At 35.9% G+C, this 20,749-nt stretch overlaps 1 protein-coding gene and 1 long non-coding RNA gene across 2 annotated transcripts in view; both read left to right on the top strand.

The window, feature by feature from the left end:
• The window catches only part of LOC145094491 (uncharacterized), a 216,646-nt gene that overhangs the window by 41,022 nt on the left and 154,875 nt on the right, over positions 1–20,749 (top strand). The gene's annotated exons all lie outside the window — the stretch shown is intronic.
• Positions 12,564–13,712, top strand: LOC145094194 (putative F-box protein At3g16210). Its single transcript, XM_079032498.1, has one exon. It carries the CDS (start codon positions 12,564–12,566, stop codon positions 13,710–13,712), a length of 1,149 nt encoding a protein of 382 aa, XP_078888624.1.

Below are 20,749 nucleotides of genomic sequence, written 5' to 3' on the forward strand. Positions count from 1 at the left end.
ACGCGAGTCCGTTCTTGGAATCGACGAGTCCAAGGTTCTGTCCCATATCAGTTGCGGGTCATAAGGACCCAGTTGAGTGAGGAAAGGTTTTAAGGGGGTCCCAAGGGGTGACCCAACGTTCTGGACTAAGCCATTGTTCTGGAAATTCATGGGACTCGGCGAGTGCATGAACAGACTCGGCGAATCCAAGGCAATCTTCTTAAGGATGAAGATAGACTCGACGAGTTGTTCATACAACTCGGCGAGTCAAGGGCAAGACCTGGGTATCAGTTGATGATGAACTCGACGAGTTGTTCATACAACTCTGCGAGTCGGATGAGGATTCAGTCGATATTCATTTAGAAGGAAAACTCGTCGAGTGATCGCCAAACTCGACGAGTAGAGACGGGTATGAGGTCTAATGGAAGGATAGGGACTCGGCGAGTTGGCGAGCCAACTCGGCGAGTCAGGTCAACTAGAAGTTGACTTTGACTTTGACTTGGTCAGGGGGTAAAATGGTCATTTTACCCTAAGAGTAGATGCCAGTTTCTGACTAAGTGTTTTGTGGGAATTTTAGCCGGAGGATTTCCGGAGCAGCAGCAGCAGTCAGAGGATTCCCGCATAGTTCAGCAACTACTACGAGGTGAGTTACCCTCCAGTAGCGGTGAGTCTACGGCCACAATGTCGGCCCACCAGTAGGGATCGTATGCTAGATGTTTGTCTTTGTGATATTCATTTGTGTTGTTACTACCTGATATGTTATATGCTTGCATGATATGGTATGTGATAGTTATAGAGTTCGGTTGTTAGGACTGAAGGGTAGGTTAGGCACCTCAGATATGCCTAACAGTATGTTATGACATGTTTAGCTTCTAGCATGATATGTTACATGAGATAGAGGTAGTAGGAAGGGGAAGAGTCCCCGAGATTCGGTTGTTAGGACCGAAGGGTAGGTTGGACACCCCAGATATGTCTGACAATAGATTATGCTATGATATATATGATAGTAGTAGTAGGGGTGAAATAGTCCCCGGGGTTCGGTTGTTAGGACCGAAGGGTAGTCAGCACCCCAGAATGGCTCAACATGGGTAGGTCAGCACCCCAGAATGGCTTGACACGGGTAGGTCGGTACCCCAGAATGGCCGTACGGGTAAGTCGGCACCCCAGAATGGCCGTACCGGGTAGGTCGGGCACCCCAGGAATGCCTGGCAGTATGTATGTGATATGATTGTATGGTATGTGGTACGATGGGGGAACTCACTAAGCTTCGTGCTTACAGTTTTCAATTTTGGTTTTAGGTACCTCTTCAGCGAAGGGGAAGGAGCTGGCGCGGTAGCGGCACATCACACACACTTTGGTTTTCTGCATTATGAGATGTTTTGGGATTGTACTTTGACATTATTATCATTTTCATGTTTTGGGTTTTTAGACACGAGATATGTTTTATGAAATGATATGATCGGATGATGTTTTACTACAAATGTTTTACAAACTACTTAATTTAAATGAAATTTTTGGGCGTGCAAATTAGGTCGTTACAGATGTACTCTCGAGTTCTTTATGGTTACTATGATGTGATTGCTTTTGGTGGTATGTGTGGTGTAATGGTAGATAAAGCGGTAGAGAATTTTAGAGGTTAGCCGATGATGGTGGTGCTGGAAATGGTGGTAGGAGTTAAGTTTCTATATAATGGGAGGAGCTTGGAAATTGCAATACTTTACATGAGATGGAATCGTGTAAGAAACCCTTTTAAAAACTGAAGGTTGATGTGGTCAGCCTTCAAGCACAGTGTTCTTACATTTACTTTGATGTGCTCTTATCTAAGGATACTGAATAAATAGTTGTCCCAATCATATTGGTCAAAGGATGAAAGTTTGGGAAGACTCAAAGTTTATAAAATGAGTCTAAAACATTGGTTTCAAAGCACCCTAATCATGACATTTCAAGTGTTTGATTTTTTATTTTATTTTATCTATTTATTATTATTTTTATTTGTTGTTGTTGTTCTTTAAAGTGTAGAAAGTGTTTGTCAAACTTTGGAGATGTGAGTGCAATATTGGGGGAGACTTGGAAATGAAATTGATTTATCATATTTTCCACAAAATCAATTACTTAAACTATATTCTTGTTGAATATTTCGATTAATTATTTTTAGGTATTAACTAACATCCATTTATTTAATATATGTCATTCTATACCCTTAGAATTGAAATAACCTTACAAAAAATAATTATTGAGTAAAAAAAAAAGATAACATCGTTAATTGAAGGATTTTCGGGTTGTTACGTGATTTATTATATCAGCATACTCTCATTACTTCTAGAACAACGTTAGACTCATTTTTTTTCTTACTACGCCATTTCACTATGAACATTCTATCTAGAAATAACATCATACACTTCATAGGCCATGTAACATCACATTTAAGATAGAATAATTAAATAATAAACCTGAGAATCCAAGAAGTAATTTTATTATTATTTTATATTATTACGGTCCAAAAATCAAATAATAATTAGTGGGGTGTTGGTTTTGGGGAGTCAAATGGCATGATTTAGAGTTTGGGGGTTAAAGTGTGATTTCGGGACTTATTTTGTAAGGATTTATGGAAACAAGGGCTAAAGAGTAAATTCTGGACCTAATTTGAAAAGGATTTGTAGAGGGAGGGGCTACTTGGTAAAATCCGGCCTTAAGTTGTAAAGGATTTCAGGAGGCAGGGTGTAAATGGTAAAATATGGATCTGTTGTGAAAGAAAAGGGAAAAGGAGGAGCTAATGTTGCCATTGTAGGGTGTAGTTTATTAGAACCGGGTATATAACCCTCAATCTTCCGTAACACTAACCCTAACCACTTTATGCTTCAGCCGCCATCTCTCCTTCCTCCATCGTCCGGCCGCCACCACCCTTCACTCCCGTCTCGTCTTTTAGATCACCCAAGAGAACCGCCGTCAACCCCCATTCTTCCCCCACGTCGGGTTGGTTCAAGATTGTCGTGGAGTGGCAGACCACGAGTGCCACTGTTCCATCGGCCACCGGTATCATCCGAAACCTCGCCGCCATGTTGACCCGTCGTTTTCACGTCGTCTTCTCGTTGCTGGCGACGACTCGGAACGCAATGGACGGACGTTTGTTATGCTGCCGCTACTGCTACACTTGGAAGGAACCACAACACCGTGTCTTTTCTCTATTTCGTTATGCTATCGTACCCTTGCCGCCGCCGCCGCTGCCCCAGTCGTCGTTTACCACCCAAAGTGGATGAGGTGGGTGCATGCTTCGCGAATGAACTTGGGTTGTGAGGGTTGTTGCTTCACCGTGTCGTGCTTATGGGCGTTCGCTTAGTCATAAAAACCCGAGACAATCCACCATGGCCACCAACCATGGTGGCTGTCGTCCTTAGCCGCTACTGTGTCGCAGTTAACACCGCCGTTAGCCACCTTCTTGTGTCATTATCGCCGCCATACGCTACCAGGTGGGTGGCTGGGTTTGTTTAGCAAACATAAGAACGTGTTGTATGAGGTTTCATTGGCCGTAACTCACGAGAATAGCCACCACCACCACTGTGAGGTGGTGGCTGCCACTATATACCACCATAAGGGTGGCTGTGTGTGTGTTTATATTAGTGTGTATGTTATCGGGATTGTGTTGTAAATTGTAATCGGTGTCAGAATGATAATAAAAACTCAAAACCACCACCGTAGAGTAGTGGTTGCCGCCACCAGCCGCTGTGTTGGGTGGCGTTATGCCTCGTTTATGTTTTGACTCGTTTGGGATGCTTGGATAGAATGGGCCTAATGAAACCCTAGTGGGCCCAATGAAACCCTAATGGGCCCAATGAAGCCCTAATTGACCTAAAAGCCTAACCATGTGACTAATGGGCTAGTATTGGGTTGGAAACCCTAATTAGGGTTTGGAAAACCCTAATGACATAAAACCCTAATTTTGCAGAATTATCGGGACCCGCACTTGAATTAATTACCAAACTGAAAACGTTAATTAATAATCATTTGCAAATTAACCTAAGGCAATATTGGACTTAATGGATTAAGTCCTTAATGGGTTAAGTAGGAACACTTAACCCTAATTGTCATTTCATGTGAAAACCCTAATTTCACTTGGGCCTTCCTATTGAGCCTTGGTGATTAGACTATTGATGGGCTATCCAAGAACAAGTAAATGGACCAAAATAATTGGATGAGTTTTAGGATAAGGCCCATGTGAAGGACTTGGGCCCAATTTGAAAAATTAGGCCATAGGTGGGCCATAATTGGGCCTTGATGATTATGTGCTATTGGCCCATGGGAATACCATGAGTTTGGACTAGAATAATTGGATGGGCCTTAAGGAAAGACCATGTAGAGGTCTAGGCCCAATTTGGAAAATTGGGCCATATGTTGGGCTTTGGCCCATTACTTGACTATTGGGCCTTTGGGGTGTGAGTTGGACTTTAGGCTTGGAACCCAATTATTAATTGGGTATTATTTGATGTTGACAGTTCGGGAATCCGTCAAACAGCAGCTGGAGTTTTATTCACGTGACTTCTACAGAGCTAGGTAAGTTATCCTCACTATACTAAGGGGTCGAAGGCACCAATGCCGGCCTATTGGATATTATATCCTAGCAGTTGGTATTATGTTTAGTATGAGTTAGTTATGCATGCTAGTTGATATGCCAGTTTGGTAGATCAGTAGGATTACCTGTGTTGTTACCTGATTATCTGTATGTGCATTAGTTCTGATATATGTCAACATATTATGTGGGTTGGGTTGAGGTTGTACTGCTCCGTGCGGTAGCCAACAAACCCTAGAGTATTCCAGATATGAGCTGAGGGCCGGGCAGGGCATGCCAGACTCATACTGAGGACTCGGGAGCATTCCAGATACGAGCTGAGGGCCGGGTGGGGCATGCTAAAATCGTATTTTGGCCTCTGGAGCATTTCAGATATGAGCTGAGGATCGGGCAAGGCATACAAGAGTCGTATTGTGGGCTTAGAGGCAATCCAGATGTGAGCTGTGGGCCCGTAAGGCAAGCCAGACTCACACTATGGGCCCATGGGTAATCCAGTCTGTAAAGTTGTGGACCCAGTAAATGCTGTTATTTGTATATGTTTTATTTGCAGTGTATCGGTATTTTGGGGGAACTCACTAAGCTTTGGGCTTACAGTTTCAGTTTTGTTTCAGGTACATCAGATGATCGTGGGAAGGAAAAGGCGTGATCATATAGCTCCTCACTTTTATGACTTTGTTTATGGGATACTTTAATATTACACTATTTTGAAAACAACTTGTGTAATGATTAATGGTGTTGAAATGTTTTAAAAAGTTTAAATTTGACATGATTTTTATGGGTGTTACAGGCCATGTAATGTCTTGAGGAACTCTTCATTTATCCGTTCGTGTTTTTCCTGGTATGGAAAATTTTGTGAATTACCTACATGTAAAAGCATGGTAGAATAAAATGTGTGTTTTTCATCAAGATCTAAATAAGCCTAAATGGTATATGAATCATTAAAATCTAATATTTGAAATTAGTTAACAATACTACCTAATTATAATTAATTGTTTTATAATGAATATATTAAATGGTTTTAAATTTCTATATAATCGGTCTTCCCATAATTTTTGAATTATATATATATATAGATATATATATATATATATATATATATATATATATATATATATATATATATATATATATATATATATATATTCTATAATTATTGTGTGCATGTATGAACCAATAAGAATTTATAAATAATTAAATAATTAATAATTCATATAAGGGTATAAAGGTTGGATCAACATAGAACCAAAATAAGTCATAAAACCATGGAACCACCTACAAAAATCAAAATCTATTAATTCTATTTAATTACTATCCAAAATAGTAGGAGATCATTAAAATACTCATTTATGAACACACATATATGTTCATTTCTAAACATATGTATGTGTTCATATCCAAACATAAGTATATGTAAATAACTTGTTGTCAAATTAATATTCATAATTGAACATTTATAGAAAAAGTCATAATTAGTCAAGTTCATACACTTTCACTTATGAACATTTATACAAAAAAGATAAATTAAACAAATATACAGTAGATTAATGCTCATAATTGAACATTCATATTCATATACATTCATAAGTGAACATTAAGACAAAATCATACATGGTCATACAAAATCATGTGTGTTCATAATTAAACATTTATACAAACTCATACATGTTCTATATTCAACCTTTGTTACATTACTAACATATATACGAAATCACACATGTTCATAACCTGAAAATTGGTCATTTTCATACATGTTCGTTATCGAACATGTATGAATATAACCATCATATATGATATTAAATATATACAATGTGTCTATGTTAATAATTGAACATCTATACAAAAACATAGAAATTAGTAACATTCAGTTATGAACATTTATACATAAACCTAAAATTTGGTGATTTTATACATGTTCGATGTTGCACATATGTTTATCGATGAAAATATACTCATAGATGAGCATATGTTTATGGACAACGTAGGTTCATGGATGAAGATTGTAATTGCGAAGATAACACATATGTCCTAAAGTCTTCATTTCAGAATTGTTGTTGCAGAAACTAGACTGAAGCTCACAACTTGCATCATTGGTATCGCCTAATATATCAAATTGTAGCAAAATTAATATAACAAATATTGTTAATGATATAATCAAGTAAGGAAAAGAAGTAGCTCACATTGCAATTGCTTTTCTAGTTCAACCAACAAAATCTCGTTTGGCATCTCCTAGTCCCCTTTTAAGTCGCATCACCTGCTATTCATTCATACACAAAATCAATCTATATAAATCACTGTTGAAATACCTAGTCAACAAAAAAGTTGAAAATGTGGTTGGAGTCCGTCGATAGCATTAGGTGGGGAAATGTTGTCAATTAAGGACCCGCTTAAAATCAATAAAAAAGAATAAGAAATCGATTAAGGATACCCCAGAATTTTTGCAAGGTAGAAGGATAGACTAGAGAGAGATAAATTAGCATATGAAAAATCGATTATTTTTCTTATAACACTAATCGATTGAGCACACGCCTGTTGACCCAGAACCTACAAAGCAAGAAACTAATCAGATCCAGAGGAGTTCGTCGACGAGAATGTGTTAGCGGTGACGTTGTAGAAGTAACATCAATTGTATATGAATAAAGTGGTGTTATCATGTATTCACACAACTTAAAAATCAAGATCTTTTGGGGTTTGATCTTTGGGGATCTTGATTGGTCTTGTTGATAAACACAACAAAGGGTTCTTTGGTTTGGTATGGGGCAATTTGGGAGGAGTAAATAGAGAAAGCTTAAAGGTTATAATTTAGTTAATTTCTTCCGTTTTTAATTACCTTTTTTTAGTCATTTAATGTTCGACTTCATTGAAAAAAATTATTATTCTTATTATATATAGGTGATTCAGTGTATAATGGTCTATGATATTATTATGCACCATTATATTCTAATCCCATGATTGATAGATGTAAGGGCTAAAAAATCAGTTCTATGGTTCAATGAGTTTTTTATAGTTCTACATTGATCCTTCATCTAAGGGTATAATTGTAGTCTTATCTTTAATTAATTATGGTAAAAACTAAACTCAATTAATAACCATCTAAATCAGGGTATCAGTTTTCACGAACCCTATAAACAATATCACCATCATCATCTTCACTCCCACAACCGTATTCTTCATCTAATCATCTTCTTCAAAAAAAATTCTAAAGAACACTCTTCAGTCTTTTTTACCTCACCATTGGCTACAGCCAGGATCTCGTCATTGGGAATTTTTGGCCAAGTGCCTTCAACCTCGACGATATATATATATATATATATATATATATATATATATATATATATATATATATATATATATATATATATATATATATAGGGTTAGGTTCATGTGACACGGCCTAATTTTATGAGACCGTGAGACACATTTTTTTATTTTTTTATTTTGTTTTTATTTTTTTTAGTTAATTCAAGTTCCGAAAATAATATTTAAAAAAAGAATTTTTTGATTTTTCCATTTATTTTTCATTTTAAAATTATTTTTAGAATATGTACAGTGTAATATTCTATTTAGAATATGTCATGTATTTTAAAAAAAAATAGAAATTTTTTATATTTTTATATTTTTTTTAGTTAATTCAAGTTCCGAAAATAATATTTAAAAAAAGATTTTTTAGATTTTTCCATTTATTTTGCATTTTAAAATTATTTTTTAGAATATGTCAGTGTAATATTCTATTTAGAATATTTCACGTATTTTTCAAAAAAAAAAAAAAACGGGATTTTTTCTTTATTTTCTTTATTTTTTTTTTAATTTTGTTTAGTTAATTCAAGTTCTGAAAATAATATTTAAAAAAAGAATTTTTGGATTTTTCCATTTATTTTGCATTTTAAAATTATTTTTAGATTTGGTCTCACAGTCTCACAAAATTAGAATGGTCTCAAATGAACCTGAACCTATATATATATATATATATATATATATATATATATATATATATATATATATATATATATATATATATATATATATATATAATAGGCTCGAACGAACACATGCTCAATGATAATGAACTGAATAATAGTTTACCATATACACACAAATACCAATAAAAATAAAATCAAAAAAATTACTAAACAACAAATATAAACATTGTATAATATTAAAAAACTTTGTACATTACAGAAGTAAGACACAAATCTAAAATAATTAAATCCATATATCCTAATTATTGAATCAAAAACATTTATTAATATTATTCATTCGGTTCGATTTGTAGTGATTCGGTTATATCAATTAATTTGGTTTTGCTTAGTTTTTTCGATTAATATGTTCACCCCTAATTCGCTTAGTGTGTGTGTGTGTGTATATATATATATATATATATATATATATATATATATATATATATATATATAGAGAGAGAGAGAGAGAGAGAGAGGGTAAAGTGAATATATGACTATCATGTATGTACTATTAGATATAGAACCATCAAAATTGACTTCATTTTGCTTTAAAAACGCAATTTTCTTTCATTGTTAGCTTCTTCTTATTGCTTTCGAACTCATATTATTTATGATTTTGTGATTCATCCCCAACAACTGTGTATTTCGAATGTGTTCTTTTATTACACGTGTAATAGGCTTCATAATTTTCTCTGACACCTACCTTATGTATATTTGCATGTTTTTTATGGGTTATGGAAAGAGGTTTATTGAGTTTTTTAATCAACACTTCCAACCTACCTTTCACCGTAGTGTTTTATATTAAATTTCAATATGGAACATATAGGTAGTTGGTAAATATTCTTATACACGATTTGTGATGTAGAAATTAAACTTATAATATTCCATAAAAAGTATATACGAAGCCAATCATAATCTCTAATGGAGGATGTAGGATAGATACTAGGGAAATTTGATTGCATTTTGTGAAAACTAAGTAGTTTTTGATGGTTCTATACCTAATATTAGGTATATAACAACCACATATTCCCTAAGCCTATATATATATATATATATATATATATATATATATATATACTAGGTGTGAGACCCGTATATTACACGGGTTGATTAAAAAAATAATTATATATTAAAATATGAATATTAAGTATTTTTTTAAAGAAAATGTTAAATATCAATGTGTAAAAATTTAATATTTTTTAAAGTGAAATTCAAAATATATACAAACAAAATGATGAATAAATATATAATTTAATTTATACTGATAAACTACATAAAAATAATTATATTTTGGCCATATAACCATTTTTTTAGTTTATCAATAAAAAAGAACAAAATTTGATTATTTTTTACATGTAGACCATTTTGCGTAAAATGATAATGAACTTTAAAAAAAATATCAATTTTGAATTGTATATATTGAAGGAATTAAAATTTAAAAATATAAGGAAACTAATTAATAGCACGTTAAGTACTTTCTATAACATAAAAATTAGAGTAGTTAATTAAGAAAAATCAAAAATTACCACAAAAAAACAAGTGGAAATTAATTTTCTAAGAATTAACTACAAAATTACATGTGTCAAAATACATGAAAATGTGACATGTGGCAAAAAGAGTTTCATTTATTAGTAGGGATATATATATATATATATATATATATATATATATATATATATATATATATATATATATATATATATATATATATATATATATATAAAGGTGTAAACATTAAGCTTTTTATAGTAAAATTATGAAATAAATACAACCGAATGAATAGGTAAGCACTTTAATGTATACTAATAAAAGAACTATTCACAGATTTTTAAGAATTGTTCGGAATCACAAATTTTCAAAGACTTATTTGATTACAACATTAGATGTCCTATTATTAATTTGTTTTTCTCTTTCCTTTGGCTAGTTTTTTATATAAAAATCTAGTTAAAAAAAGATGTCATATTGTTAAGCTTACCGTCATTGTCTAAAATTAATATTTTTAATCCATTTCTGTTTTTAACTCTAGAAAATGTATCATACAACTACCCATGAGTGATTTTAGTCGGGGACAAAGTAAAACTACGAAGCTTAATAAACGTTATAATTAATAATACATTTCCAAAAAATGATTTTTTATGGGAAATCTTTGAAAAAATCTCATTATTTCTAGTCAGTTTACGGTTTAACCTAAACATTTAATTTTTGAACAGAAAGTTCTGATTATCAATCTTTATACAATAATATGTCATTTCTGTTAAAAAATAAGAGTCGTTTCATTAATTTGGGCAAAATTTAAAATTATCGGGACTTTTATGTTCAAAAAATAAAAGTTGAGATCAAACCGTTAACTACCCAAAATAATGGGACTTTATCAAAGATTTCCTTTATTTTATAGAAACATAGATGTTTTTTCTTAATTGTATAATTGTTATTTAATCTGTTGTTAATTTCACAAAATGTGAACAACGTTCTTTATGTCTAGAAAACAAACATTATAATCTAGGACCACTAAAACTCTTGTGTCATATCTTAGGGTATCCATACCGGCTAGCCTAGACCGAAGAAGATTTAACCTAAATGGTTCTCTAAAAACGAGGGATGGTAATTTTTGACCCAATCCAGAACTCGACACGAACTCAATCTAAAAATAAATCGGGTTGGTTGAGATTTCTGACTCGCCAACCCACCAAATATATAGGATTTTTAAAAAATATTTAATATTTAATAATTAATTGGTATTTGTTTTGAGCATGCTCTATAAGGCTAAAATTGAGAATCCTAAATCAATAACACCCTTCACAGTCTACAGTCCGCCCTTCCTTCGTCTCGTCCTCACCGGATCACCCCCTTCGTCTTGTTCGGCACCGACGAACACAAGATCCATCATCGCCATCAGACATTTTAGTAATTTGTTACTTTGTCACCAACATTGCTCCATATTCAATGTATATGCTTAAATGCTATTTAGTAATTAATTTTAGGGAATGTATAATCCATATAAATTTAATATGTGAAAAGTTATCTCGAAATAGACCCCCTGATCCTCTAACCTAAAATCAACCCACTAACCCGCGAACCTGTATAATTATACATGTTATGGGGGGGGGGGGGGGGCAAAGTGGGCAGGCGTACAGGGCTTAATGTTTTTGGGGCCCAAATTATTTTATTTTATTATATATAGTATATATTTATTTAAAAATAAAAATTTCTAATAGTGATAAGGACCTTTTTTTTCTGACTCGTCCTAAACATTTGAAAATATTTGAATCTTCAGCACCGACCCTGGTAATGTGGGTCGCGTCCGGTTTAATGTTTCTAACTTACCAACTTGCAAACCTGAATAAATATATGGTTTGGGTTGGGTGGATATATTGTGACTCGCCAACCGTAACACGATCCGATTGTCACCCCTGCTACAAAAACTGATTCTCAAAGAAACCTATCGGTCTTTTTCTTTTGTTTAAAAAAAAAACCGTTCTTGATGTGCACCTCTACATCACAAAATATTATTGGGTCGATATGGCTAATGGATTTATTTTCAATATATATCCTTTTCTTGGAGCATAGACATCATCCATTTTAATTCCAATATTTTATAATGTAGGGAACAATTTTATTAAAACAAACCACGAAAGTATATCAACATCGGGCCGGTCCATTTAGTGAAACCTATATGAATTGTATAAAGTCATCACTCTATTGTACCAATTTATCGCTGAGCATTCGTAACCCGTAAGCCCATTCACCGGCGTTCATCCGATCTTCTTGATCGCAGTCCCATTCACCGGCGTTCCCCTTCTTCGGTGAGTGATTTATATACCCTTTTAAAGTTTAGCGTTAGTTTTTTTTTTGGCTTGTTATATTTGTGATGATAATAACTTGTTTAAGTTTTAAAGATTCAATTTTTCGGAGTTATTCCGTAGCATGTGAAAATAGAAAACTAACAAATTAGGATGTTTATAGGAAAAACATGTTAACTTTGAAAAGCAAGCAACAAAGATGGTTTGATATGTGATTACTACTACTAATTTCTATCTTTTTGGAAAACACAGAATTACAGAAGAATGTCAGATAATTTATGTGAAGAGTTGATGGTTGAAATCTTGACAAGACTACCACCAAAATCCCTCCTCCGATTTAGATCAGTCTCAAAATCATTATGTTCTTGTATTGATACTTGTATTAATAGCCCTGATTTCATCCGCATGCACACTTGTCGATCCCCACAAAGGATCCTGCTGACACACAGAGTTAAACGAACTCTAAAATACAAACGATATCGTAATGCCGCCTTTTGTACGTTACATGCAAAAGAGCAATTGCCATTGCCATTGTCATTGTGTACAACACCAGTCGTTTTACCACGCAGAAAGGCCACTCCTCATGGTTCATGTAATGGAATTCTTCTACTGTCAGACGCAGTTTATGGTTGTGGAAATGGAAATGGTGTAATTAGTCTATGGAACCCTTCAATCATGCGCCAACTAACCCTCCCTGATTGTCCTCTTCGGAGATGCTCTGGTGGGATGGCGATCGGGCTTGGATTCGACCCAATCACTGATGATAACAAGGTTGTGAGTATTCCTGCATATGGAAATACAAGAATTTTAAAAAGTTCATTTGTATACGCCATGAAGACAGGCGCTTGGCATCCGATTGATTCCCCTATGCCTTTGTATTTTAAAGTGTTATCAAGAGCACGTTATCTCAATGGGGTATTGCATTGGGTGGTCGAACGTTATTCTACTGATTCAAATTACATAAAACTTGGTTATATAATGACATTCGATTTGAGCAGTCATGTTTTTGGGATGCTTGATTTGCCAAAACCCGGTTGGAAAACTCAAGAACTAGCAACCATCCAAGGTTCTCTGGCTGTGATTTCTAGTGTTTCTAACGATAGTTGGATTTGGGTGAGGGGAGAGACAAATGATTCTTGGTCTGTGGTTTCTAAATTGAAAACAGAAGATGGAGCAGAATTAAGGAAAGTGTTGGAACTGACCAACAATGGTGATTTGTTGCTCGATGTTTTATTGAAAAAATTCTATGTTTACACTCCTAAGACAGGGGCACTATCAACACTAGCGGACTTCAATGATGCTTCTTCCTTGGTTGACATGGATGCGTATGTGGAAACCCTTCAGTTGTTTCACATAGGGACTGCTTGTGAGAAGGCAACCCCTCTTTTCTTGCAGACTTCTTCTTTCAAATGAATATCAAATTATTTATTTTCCTTGTACGAATATGACAAGTTTTTGGAATGATCCTTATTAACTGACACATTATTGCATCTTATATATTACTACTGTTCTGGGGTAATCTCAAATATTGCTTTTCATTATCAACATTTCAATCATCTTCAACATCAATGCAGTCATAAACCATGTCAATCTTTTAAATAATAGCAATGTAATTTATTTATTTGTATTTTCTTAAACTATCATCAAGGTGACATTTAAGCAAAAGAAAGGTTGATCGCCACACACTACAAGAATAACCGGCAATAGCAGCGACGCCTTTAGCGGCGGCAAAAAACAAACGCGTTTTTTGTTGCCGCTAAAGGTGTCACCGCTAAAGGCTTATTTTGGCGATCCGCGTCATTTCAATCTCATCCCTCGATTTAAGAGATGATCCTACGACTAGGATGACATAAGAAATCCCGCGTTGTTTTCCCTCCGGTCTGTCGCCACTAAAGAGTGTGCGTCGCCGCTAAAGACTTATTTTGGCGATCCGCGTCATTTCAATCACATCCGTCGATTTAAGAGATGATCCAGCGATACAGAAAACCCCGCATTGTTTACCCTCCCATGTGTCGCCGCTAATGAGTCCCCGTCGCCGCTAAAGGTCGTCGACAATAAATCCCCTCTCTGCTCCATTTTTTTGTGTTCTCCCTTCTTCTTTCTCACCATTGACGACCTCATCGCAATTTCACCCATCTATGCTCCATTATCTCCTTTTCCTTTTCCTTTTCACTTCTCCTTACTAAATTTCTAGCATTGATGTGTATTTATATGTGTATTTTGTATTTGTAGATATGGATGTGTATTTGTATGTGCATTTGTATGTATATGTGTATTTTGAATGTATTTTATGTATGTATATGTGTTTTTGTATGTGCAATCCTATGTATATATGTATTTTTATGTATAAGTTTGGGTATTATGTATGTGTATGTATTTTCGTATGCATATGTGTATTATGTATGTGTATGTATTTTCGTATGTATATTTGAATTTTGTATGTATATTATGTACGTATATATGTATTTGTATGAATAGAAATACATATTAATAGCAGCGACGCCTTTAGTGGCGACGGAGAGTATTAGTGGCGACGCAACTTTAGCGATGACGAATAGAGCATCAGCGGCGACAAATGGAACATCTGCGACGAACCAACAGCGACGACCCTTTAGCGGCGATGCCTGTCGCCGCTAATACTCTTATTTCTTGTAGTGACAATTGGGAAGGAGTCATTTAAGAAAATGACAGAATCTCACCAATATGCATCAAGTGAAGAGGAGTATATTCGCACACCATGTAGATAAAGAGAAAAAAAAACAAGTAAAACCATAAACAATAGGTAGGCTGCCTAAAAATCATCAGACAATACTATAATTGAGTTTTTTACTTTGCTTATTTTTTGTATTTAAGTCAAAATGGTGGGGTCAAAAAAAATTAAATGCTAGAAATACAAATGTACTTCGTATATTTCTCACATTTAACACAGAAATAGCAACATCCTTGATTTCAAATCCTTTCTTTGCACATAATAGCAAGACACCACAATTTTACTGTTTCTTACATAACTATAACACTATTTTTACTATTTTTACTATTTTTAGCAATGTGCTACTAGTTTCATGTGTAACACCTGTTTCTCATAGTAGCTAATATTATGAGGGGGTGTAAGTTAAATGAAGTATGTTACTTTTCTGTGTAATTTTAAGAGATACAGGTGAACCTGAAGGTTTTAATGTATTCATTTTACAACCAAATTAACAATATAGATAAGGCTACACGATATCAATGACATTTATTAGCTCGATATGCTGGAACCACTTTATGTATTTCTTTTCATGTTGTGATATTTTTTTTGAACTTAAAAAATATATAAAAAGAAAATATCTCATAATACAATAACTAACAAATATCAACAACATTTTTCAACAAAATGTGTAATTTTATCACTTTAGTGGTTAACTAATTATTAAAAAGAAAATATTTTATATTTTGATATTAAAACAGTTACATCCGTTTGTAGTGATGCCACAACACACACAGTGCCACACGTACACACACATCAGAGACACATACACATCAGAGTTCTTATTGATATTTTCATCGTCTGTCAGCCTCCTTTTGGACTACATTTGATCATATAATACTTGTTTTTCGTTACCATTTGGATATGTTAAGCACAAATTTTACACACTTGCTTGTTCTTAAATGATGTTGTAGTTTCACATTTCCTCGAGCGAGGTGATATCATAAGGCCATATTAGTTTTATCCTATATTATTATTAGATATCGCTGTATTTCAGCATGTATATCCTGTAGAATATTTCAAATATTGTAAAGATATTGTAGATTATATTGCCTAGCTAATTTGAAATATTCACAACTTCATTCCCATCAAACTCGAGATGGAAAACAGCTCCTACACCACCTGGTCCGAACTCTTTAAGATTCATTGCAGGGCCTTTGAAGTCATCGACTTCATCATCCCCCCTACACCTGCTACCTCATCTTCTGAAAGAGATAAAGAAAAAGCACCGGCTGATCTTCAACTTCATTCCCGCCTCAATGCCCTAGTACTTCAGTGGATCTACAACACCATCTCCCATGACCTTCTTCACACCATTCTTACTCCTGACTCCACTGCTGCCAAAGCCTAGGCAACCCTTGCAAACATCTACCAAGACAACAAACATTCTCAGGCTGTTTATTTGGAACAAAAGCTGACCACCACCCGCCTTGACAGCTTCTCTGATGTTACATCCTATTGCCAAGCCATGAAATTACTTGCAGATCAACTTGCTAATGTGGGAGCTCCAGTCTCTAACAAACGCCTTGTCTTACAAATCATTGCAGGTCTCTCCGAGCAATACGATGGGATTGCCATGCTGGTTCAACAATCTGATCCTCTTCCAGATTTCTATGATGTCCGATCCAAGCTTATTATGGAGGAAACCTGAAAGTCCAATCAAGCATCCAACACGACTTTGATCTCCACTACTCACCCGGGGACGTGGACGTGGTAAAGGACGAGGCAGCAATGGGCGAGGTCGTGGCTCGCAACATCAATACCAACATTAGGGGTCGTTTTCTCAAACTCGTGGACCTTCAACAATCCGGACAACAACTGGTACATGGATATGGGTGCCACATCCCACATGGCAAACAACTCAGGTACTATCTCGTCTTATCTTAACAATAATACATTAAATGATATCACGGTTGGTGACGGTTCCAGAATACCCATACACGGATCCGGCCATACCATCTTAAAACCCTATTTTCCACCTCTTAAACTTAACAACATTCTTCACTCTCCTCATCTCATCAAAAATTTATTATCAGTTCGTCGATTCACAACCGACAACCAAGTTTCCATTGAATTTGATGCTTTTGGTTTTCTTGTGAAGGATTACCGGACGCGGACACCTATCCTTCGATGTAATAGCACCGGAGATTTGTACCCGCTTCTTCCCTCTTCAATTTAAGATATCACTCCTTTTGTTTTTTCAGTCATCTCTCAACAAGTCTGGCACCAATGCCTAGGGCACCCGTGACTAGATGTACTTTGTCGTTTAAACAGAAATAATGTTATCACTTGTCAAACTACTTCTAAAATTCCTCGTTGTCACTCATGTATTTTTGGCAAACAAATAAAAATGCCCTTTTATGATTCTATGTCATCTATTCACTTACCATTTGACATCATTCACAATGATTACCTGTACCATCTAGTGGAGGACACAAATATTACATGTTATTATTAGATGATTACACTAATTTTTTGTGGACTTACCCCCTAATCCGCAAGTCTGATGTATACAACATCTTTAACCAATTTTCCACTTATATCTCAACTCAATTTGAATGCAAAATTAAAACTTTTCAATGTGATAATGGAACCGAATACAACAACGTTTAGTTTCACAATTTTTGCAAACAAAACGGAATGATGTTTCGTTTTTCTTTTCCTCATACATCTCCTCAAAACGGGAAAGCGGAAAGAAAAATTCGCTCTATTAATAACATCATTCGAACCCTTCTATCCCACTCCTCCGTCCCTCCCTCGTTTTGGCATCATGCCCTACAAATGGCTACCTATCTTCTTAACATACTTCCCACCAAAACCAAATAATATTTAACTCCTACCTCCATCTTATATGGTAAACACCCATCCTACACCCACCTACGTACTTTCATATGTCTTTTTTTCCCGCTCAACCCCTCTTCGTCCATTCATAAACTCGAAAATCGGTCCTCCCCATGTGTTTTCCTTGGTTACCCTTCAAACCACCGGGGGTACAAATGCTACAATTTCGCCACTCATAAAATGATAATTTCCCATCACGTTGTGTTTGACGAAAATGTTTTTCCTTTTAAATCATCCTCTACTCCCACCCTGTCCTACTCTTTTCTTCAAACCGACCCACACCCATTTTTATGGTCCTCCGCTGCCCCAACAACCCCTAATACCACCCCTCCATCAGCCGAAATAGATCAGGTTGCCACCTCTCTTCCTCCATTGCTTCATACTTACTCTCGTCGCCCAAAAATCACCACTCAAACACCTCAAACTGCTGATCAGCGGCCTCCTGTCTCGCCTATTCCTCCCCTCACTAAAACAGCCCCAAACCCACCTCCGCCACCTCCTACCCGGACCATTCATACCCGTTCCATGTCCGACATCACTAAACCAAGCCAACCACTCAACCTTCACACCAACACTTATCCCGAACCCATTCCAAAAACTCCTGTTGCTGCCCTCTCTAGCCCGACCTGGAATAAAGCCACTCGTGATGAATTTAATGCAATTATTTCTAACGAGACTTGGGAACTTGTACCTCTTCAACCTAATGTGAATGTAATCAGATGTATGTGGGTTTTTAAGCACAAATTAACTTCCGACGGTCACCTTGAGCGGTACAAGGCTCGTCTTGTTTGTGATGGCAGGTCTCAACAGGTTGGCGTTGACTGTGGTGACACTTTTAGTCCGGTCGTTAAACCGGCTACTATACGGATTGTACCCACTTTAGCCTTGGCTCATTCATGGCACACTCACAGAAACCGTTTACATGCATCAACCTTATGGTTTTCGGGATCCGTCCTATCCGTCTCATGTGTGTCGTCTACGAAAGTCTCTATATGGTCTGAAACAATCCCCTCGGGCATGGTATCAACGTTTTACTAACTTTGTGTCTTCTATGGGCTTCAATCATAGCCAATGTGGTCACTCATTATTTATTTACAGCAAAGGCGATGACATGGCTTTCATTCTTCTATACGTTGATGACATCCTCCTCATCACATCATCTGACCGATGAATTTGCAATGAAAGATCTTGGTCGCTTGAGTCATTTTCTCGGCACCTCCGTTACTCACACACCAACCGGCCTATTTCTCTCTCAACAAAAATACGCTTTGGATATCCTTGAACGAGCCGACATCTTATCATTTGAGCCAGCCCTCACTCCTGTTGATGTTAATGGTAAACTAAGTGAAAACGACAGAGAACTCATGGACAACCCTACATTATATCGCAGCCTGGCAGGGGCCCTCCAATACTTAACCTTCACCCGACCAGACATAACCTATGCTATTCAACAGGTTTGCATGTTCATGCATGCACCTCGCATTCCCCACTTCAATGCCCTGAAGAGAATCCTTCGCTACATCCAAGGCACCATCTCCTTTGGTCTTCACATGACAAAACCTAGCAACATGTCTCTCAGTGGCTACACGGACGCCGATTGGGTTGGTTGTCCAGACACACGAAGATCCACATCAGGCTATTGTCTATACTTTGGGAATACCTCATATCATGGTCATCTAAAAGGCAAACCACCATTTACAGGTCTAGTGCGGAAGCCGAGTACCGGGGGGTAGCTAACATTGTCTTCGAGTTGTGTTGGGTTCGTAATCTGCTTCTCGAACTCCATCACCCTCCGCTTAAAGCCTCTATTGTTTACTGTGACAACGTTAGCGCTATCTATTTGTCCAGCAACCCAATTCAACACCAACAGACAAAACATGTTGAAATTGACATGCATTTTGTTCGGGAGAAAGTCCGCCAAGGCCAAGTTCGAGTTTTTCACGTTTCCTCTCGGTTCCAAATTGCAGATATTTTTACGAAGGGGCTGCCACGTGTTCTGTTCGAGGATTTTAGGTCCAGTCTTAACCTCCGATCTCCTCCAGCTACGATTGCGGGGGCGTATTAGATACCGATGTATTTCAACATGTATATCCTGTAGAATATTTCAAATATTGTAAAGATATTGTAGATTATATTGCCTAATTTGAAGGCACTCTGTAATTGTATTTATTCAGAGGATAATGAAATCAAAGGCACGATTCCAAAACCTATTTTATCAATTATAATAATTGAAATGGGAATACCAAAAAATAAACAAAGAAATTTTTCTAAAAAAAACTAAAATAAAATCAAGATAGTGAAGAAACATATACATTGGAAATTTCTTCAGCTCGCTAGGGAGTGAATTTGGCAGAAAATCTGCAAGTTGTACATCTTTGACAAAAGTGTCATTTGTTTTTTTCTTCACATTAACAAACCTTTCAATTGCACATCTTTTGGATCGATTTATCTCATATAGTAGAACTAAACGTGTGTGCTTTTTCATCTGAATCATGAAGATAAGGTCGAAATATCGGTTTACTAATCTATTGCTTTCTCTTCCTGTTAAAGAGGTATACAATCTTTTATCTGGCTTTTATGTTGTAATTCTAAAAATATCAAAGAATGACTTGAGTGATGGAACTTGCCCCCGTTGTTCTAATGTTAATAAATGTGGTCGATCTGCTAATTATACCTCTCATAAGCCATTGCCGCCCATCCATCCTATAGGCCGTCAGAATGTCGCCAGCGGTCCCGCTTCATCTCCAAGCCCGGTCTGCTCCAATGTGGTTTTCTCGATTGAGTCTGTTGCCATTAAGACCTTTCTTATGCTTGTGTTTGCATAGACCTTGACTCATTTTACATATAGACTTTATTTGATTTT

The sequence above is a fragment of the Lactuca serriola genome, chromosome 3, assembly GCF_051521515.1.
Source record: "Lactuca serriola cultivar US96UC23 chromosome 3, Lser_US96UC23_V15, whole genome shotgun sequence".
Lineage (NCBI taxonomy): Eukaryota > Viridiplantae > Streptophyta > Magnoliopsida > Asterales > Asteraceae > Lactuca > Lactuca serriola.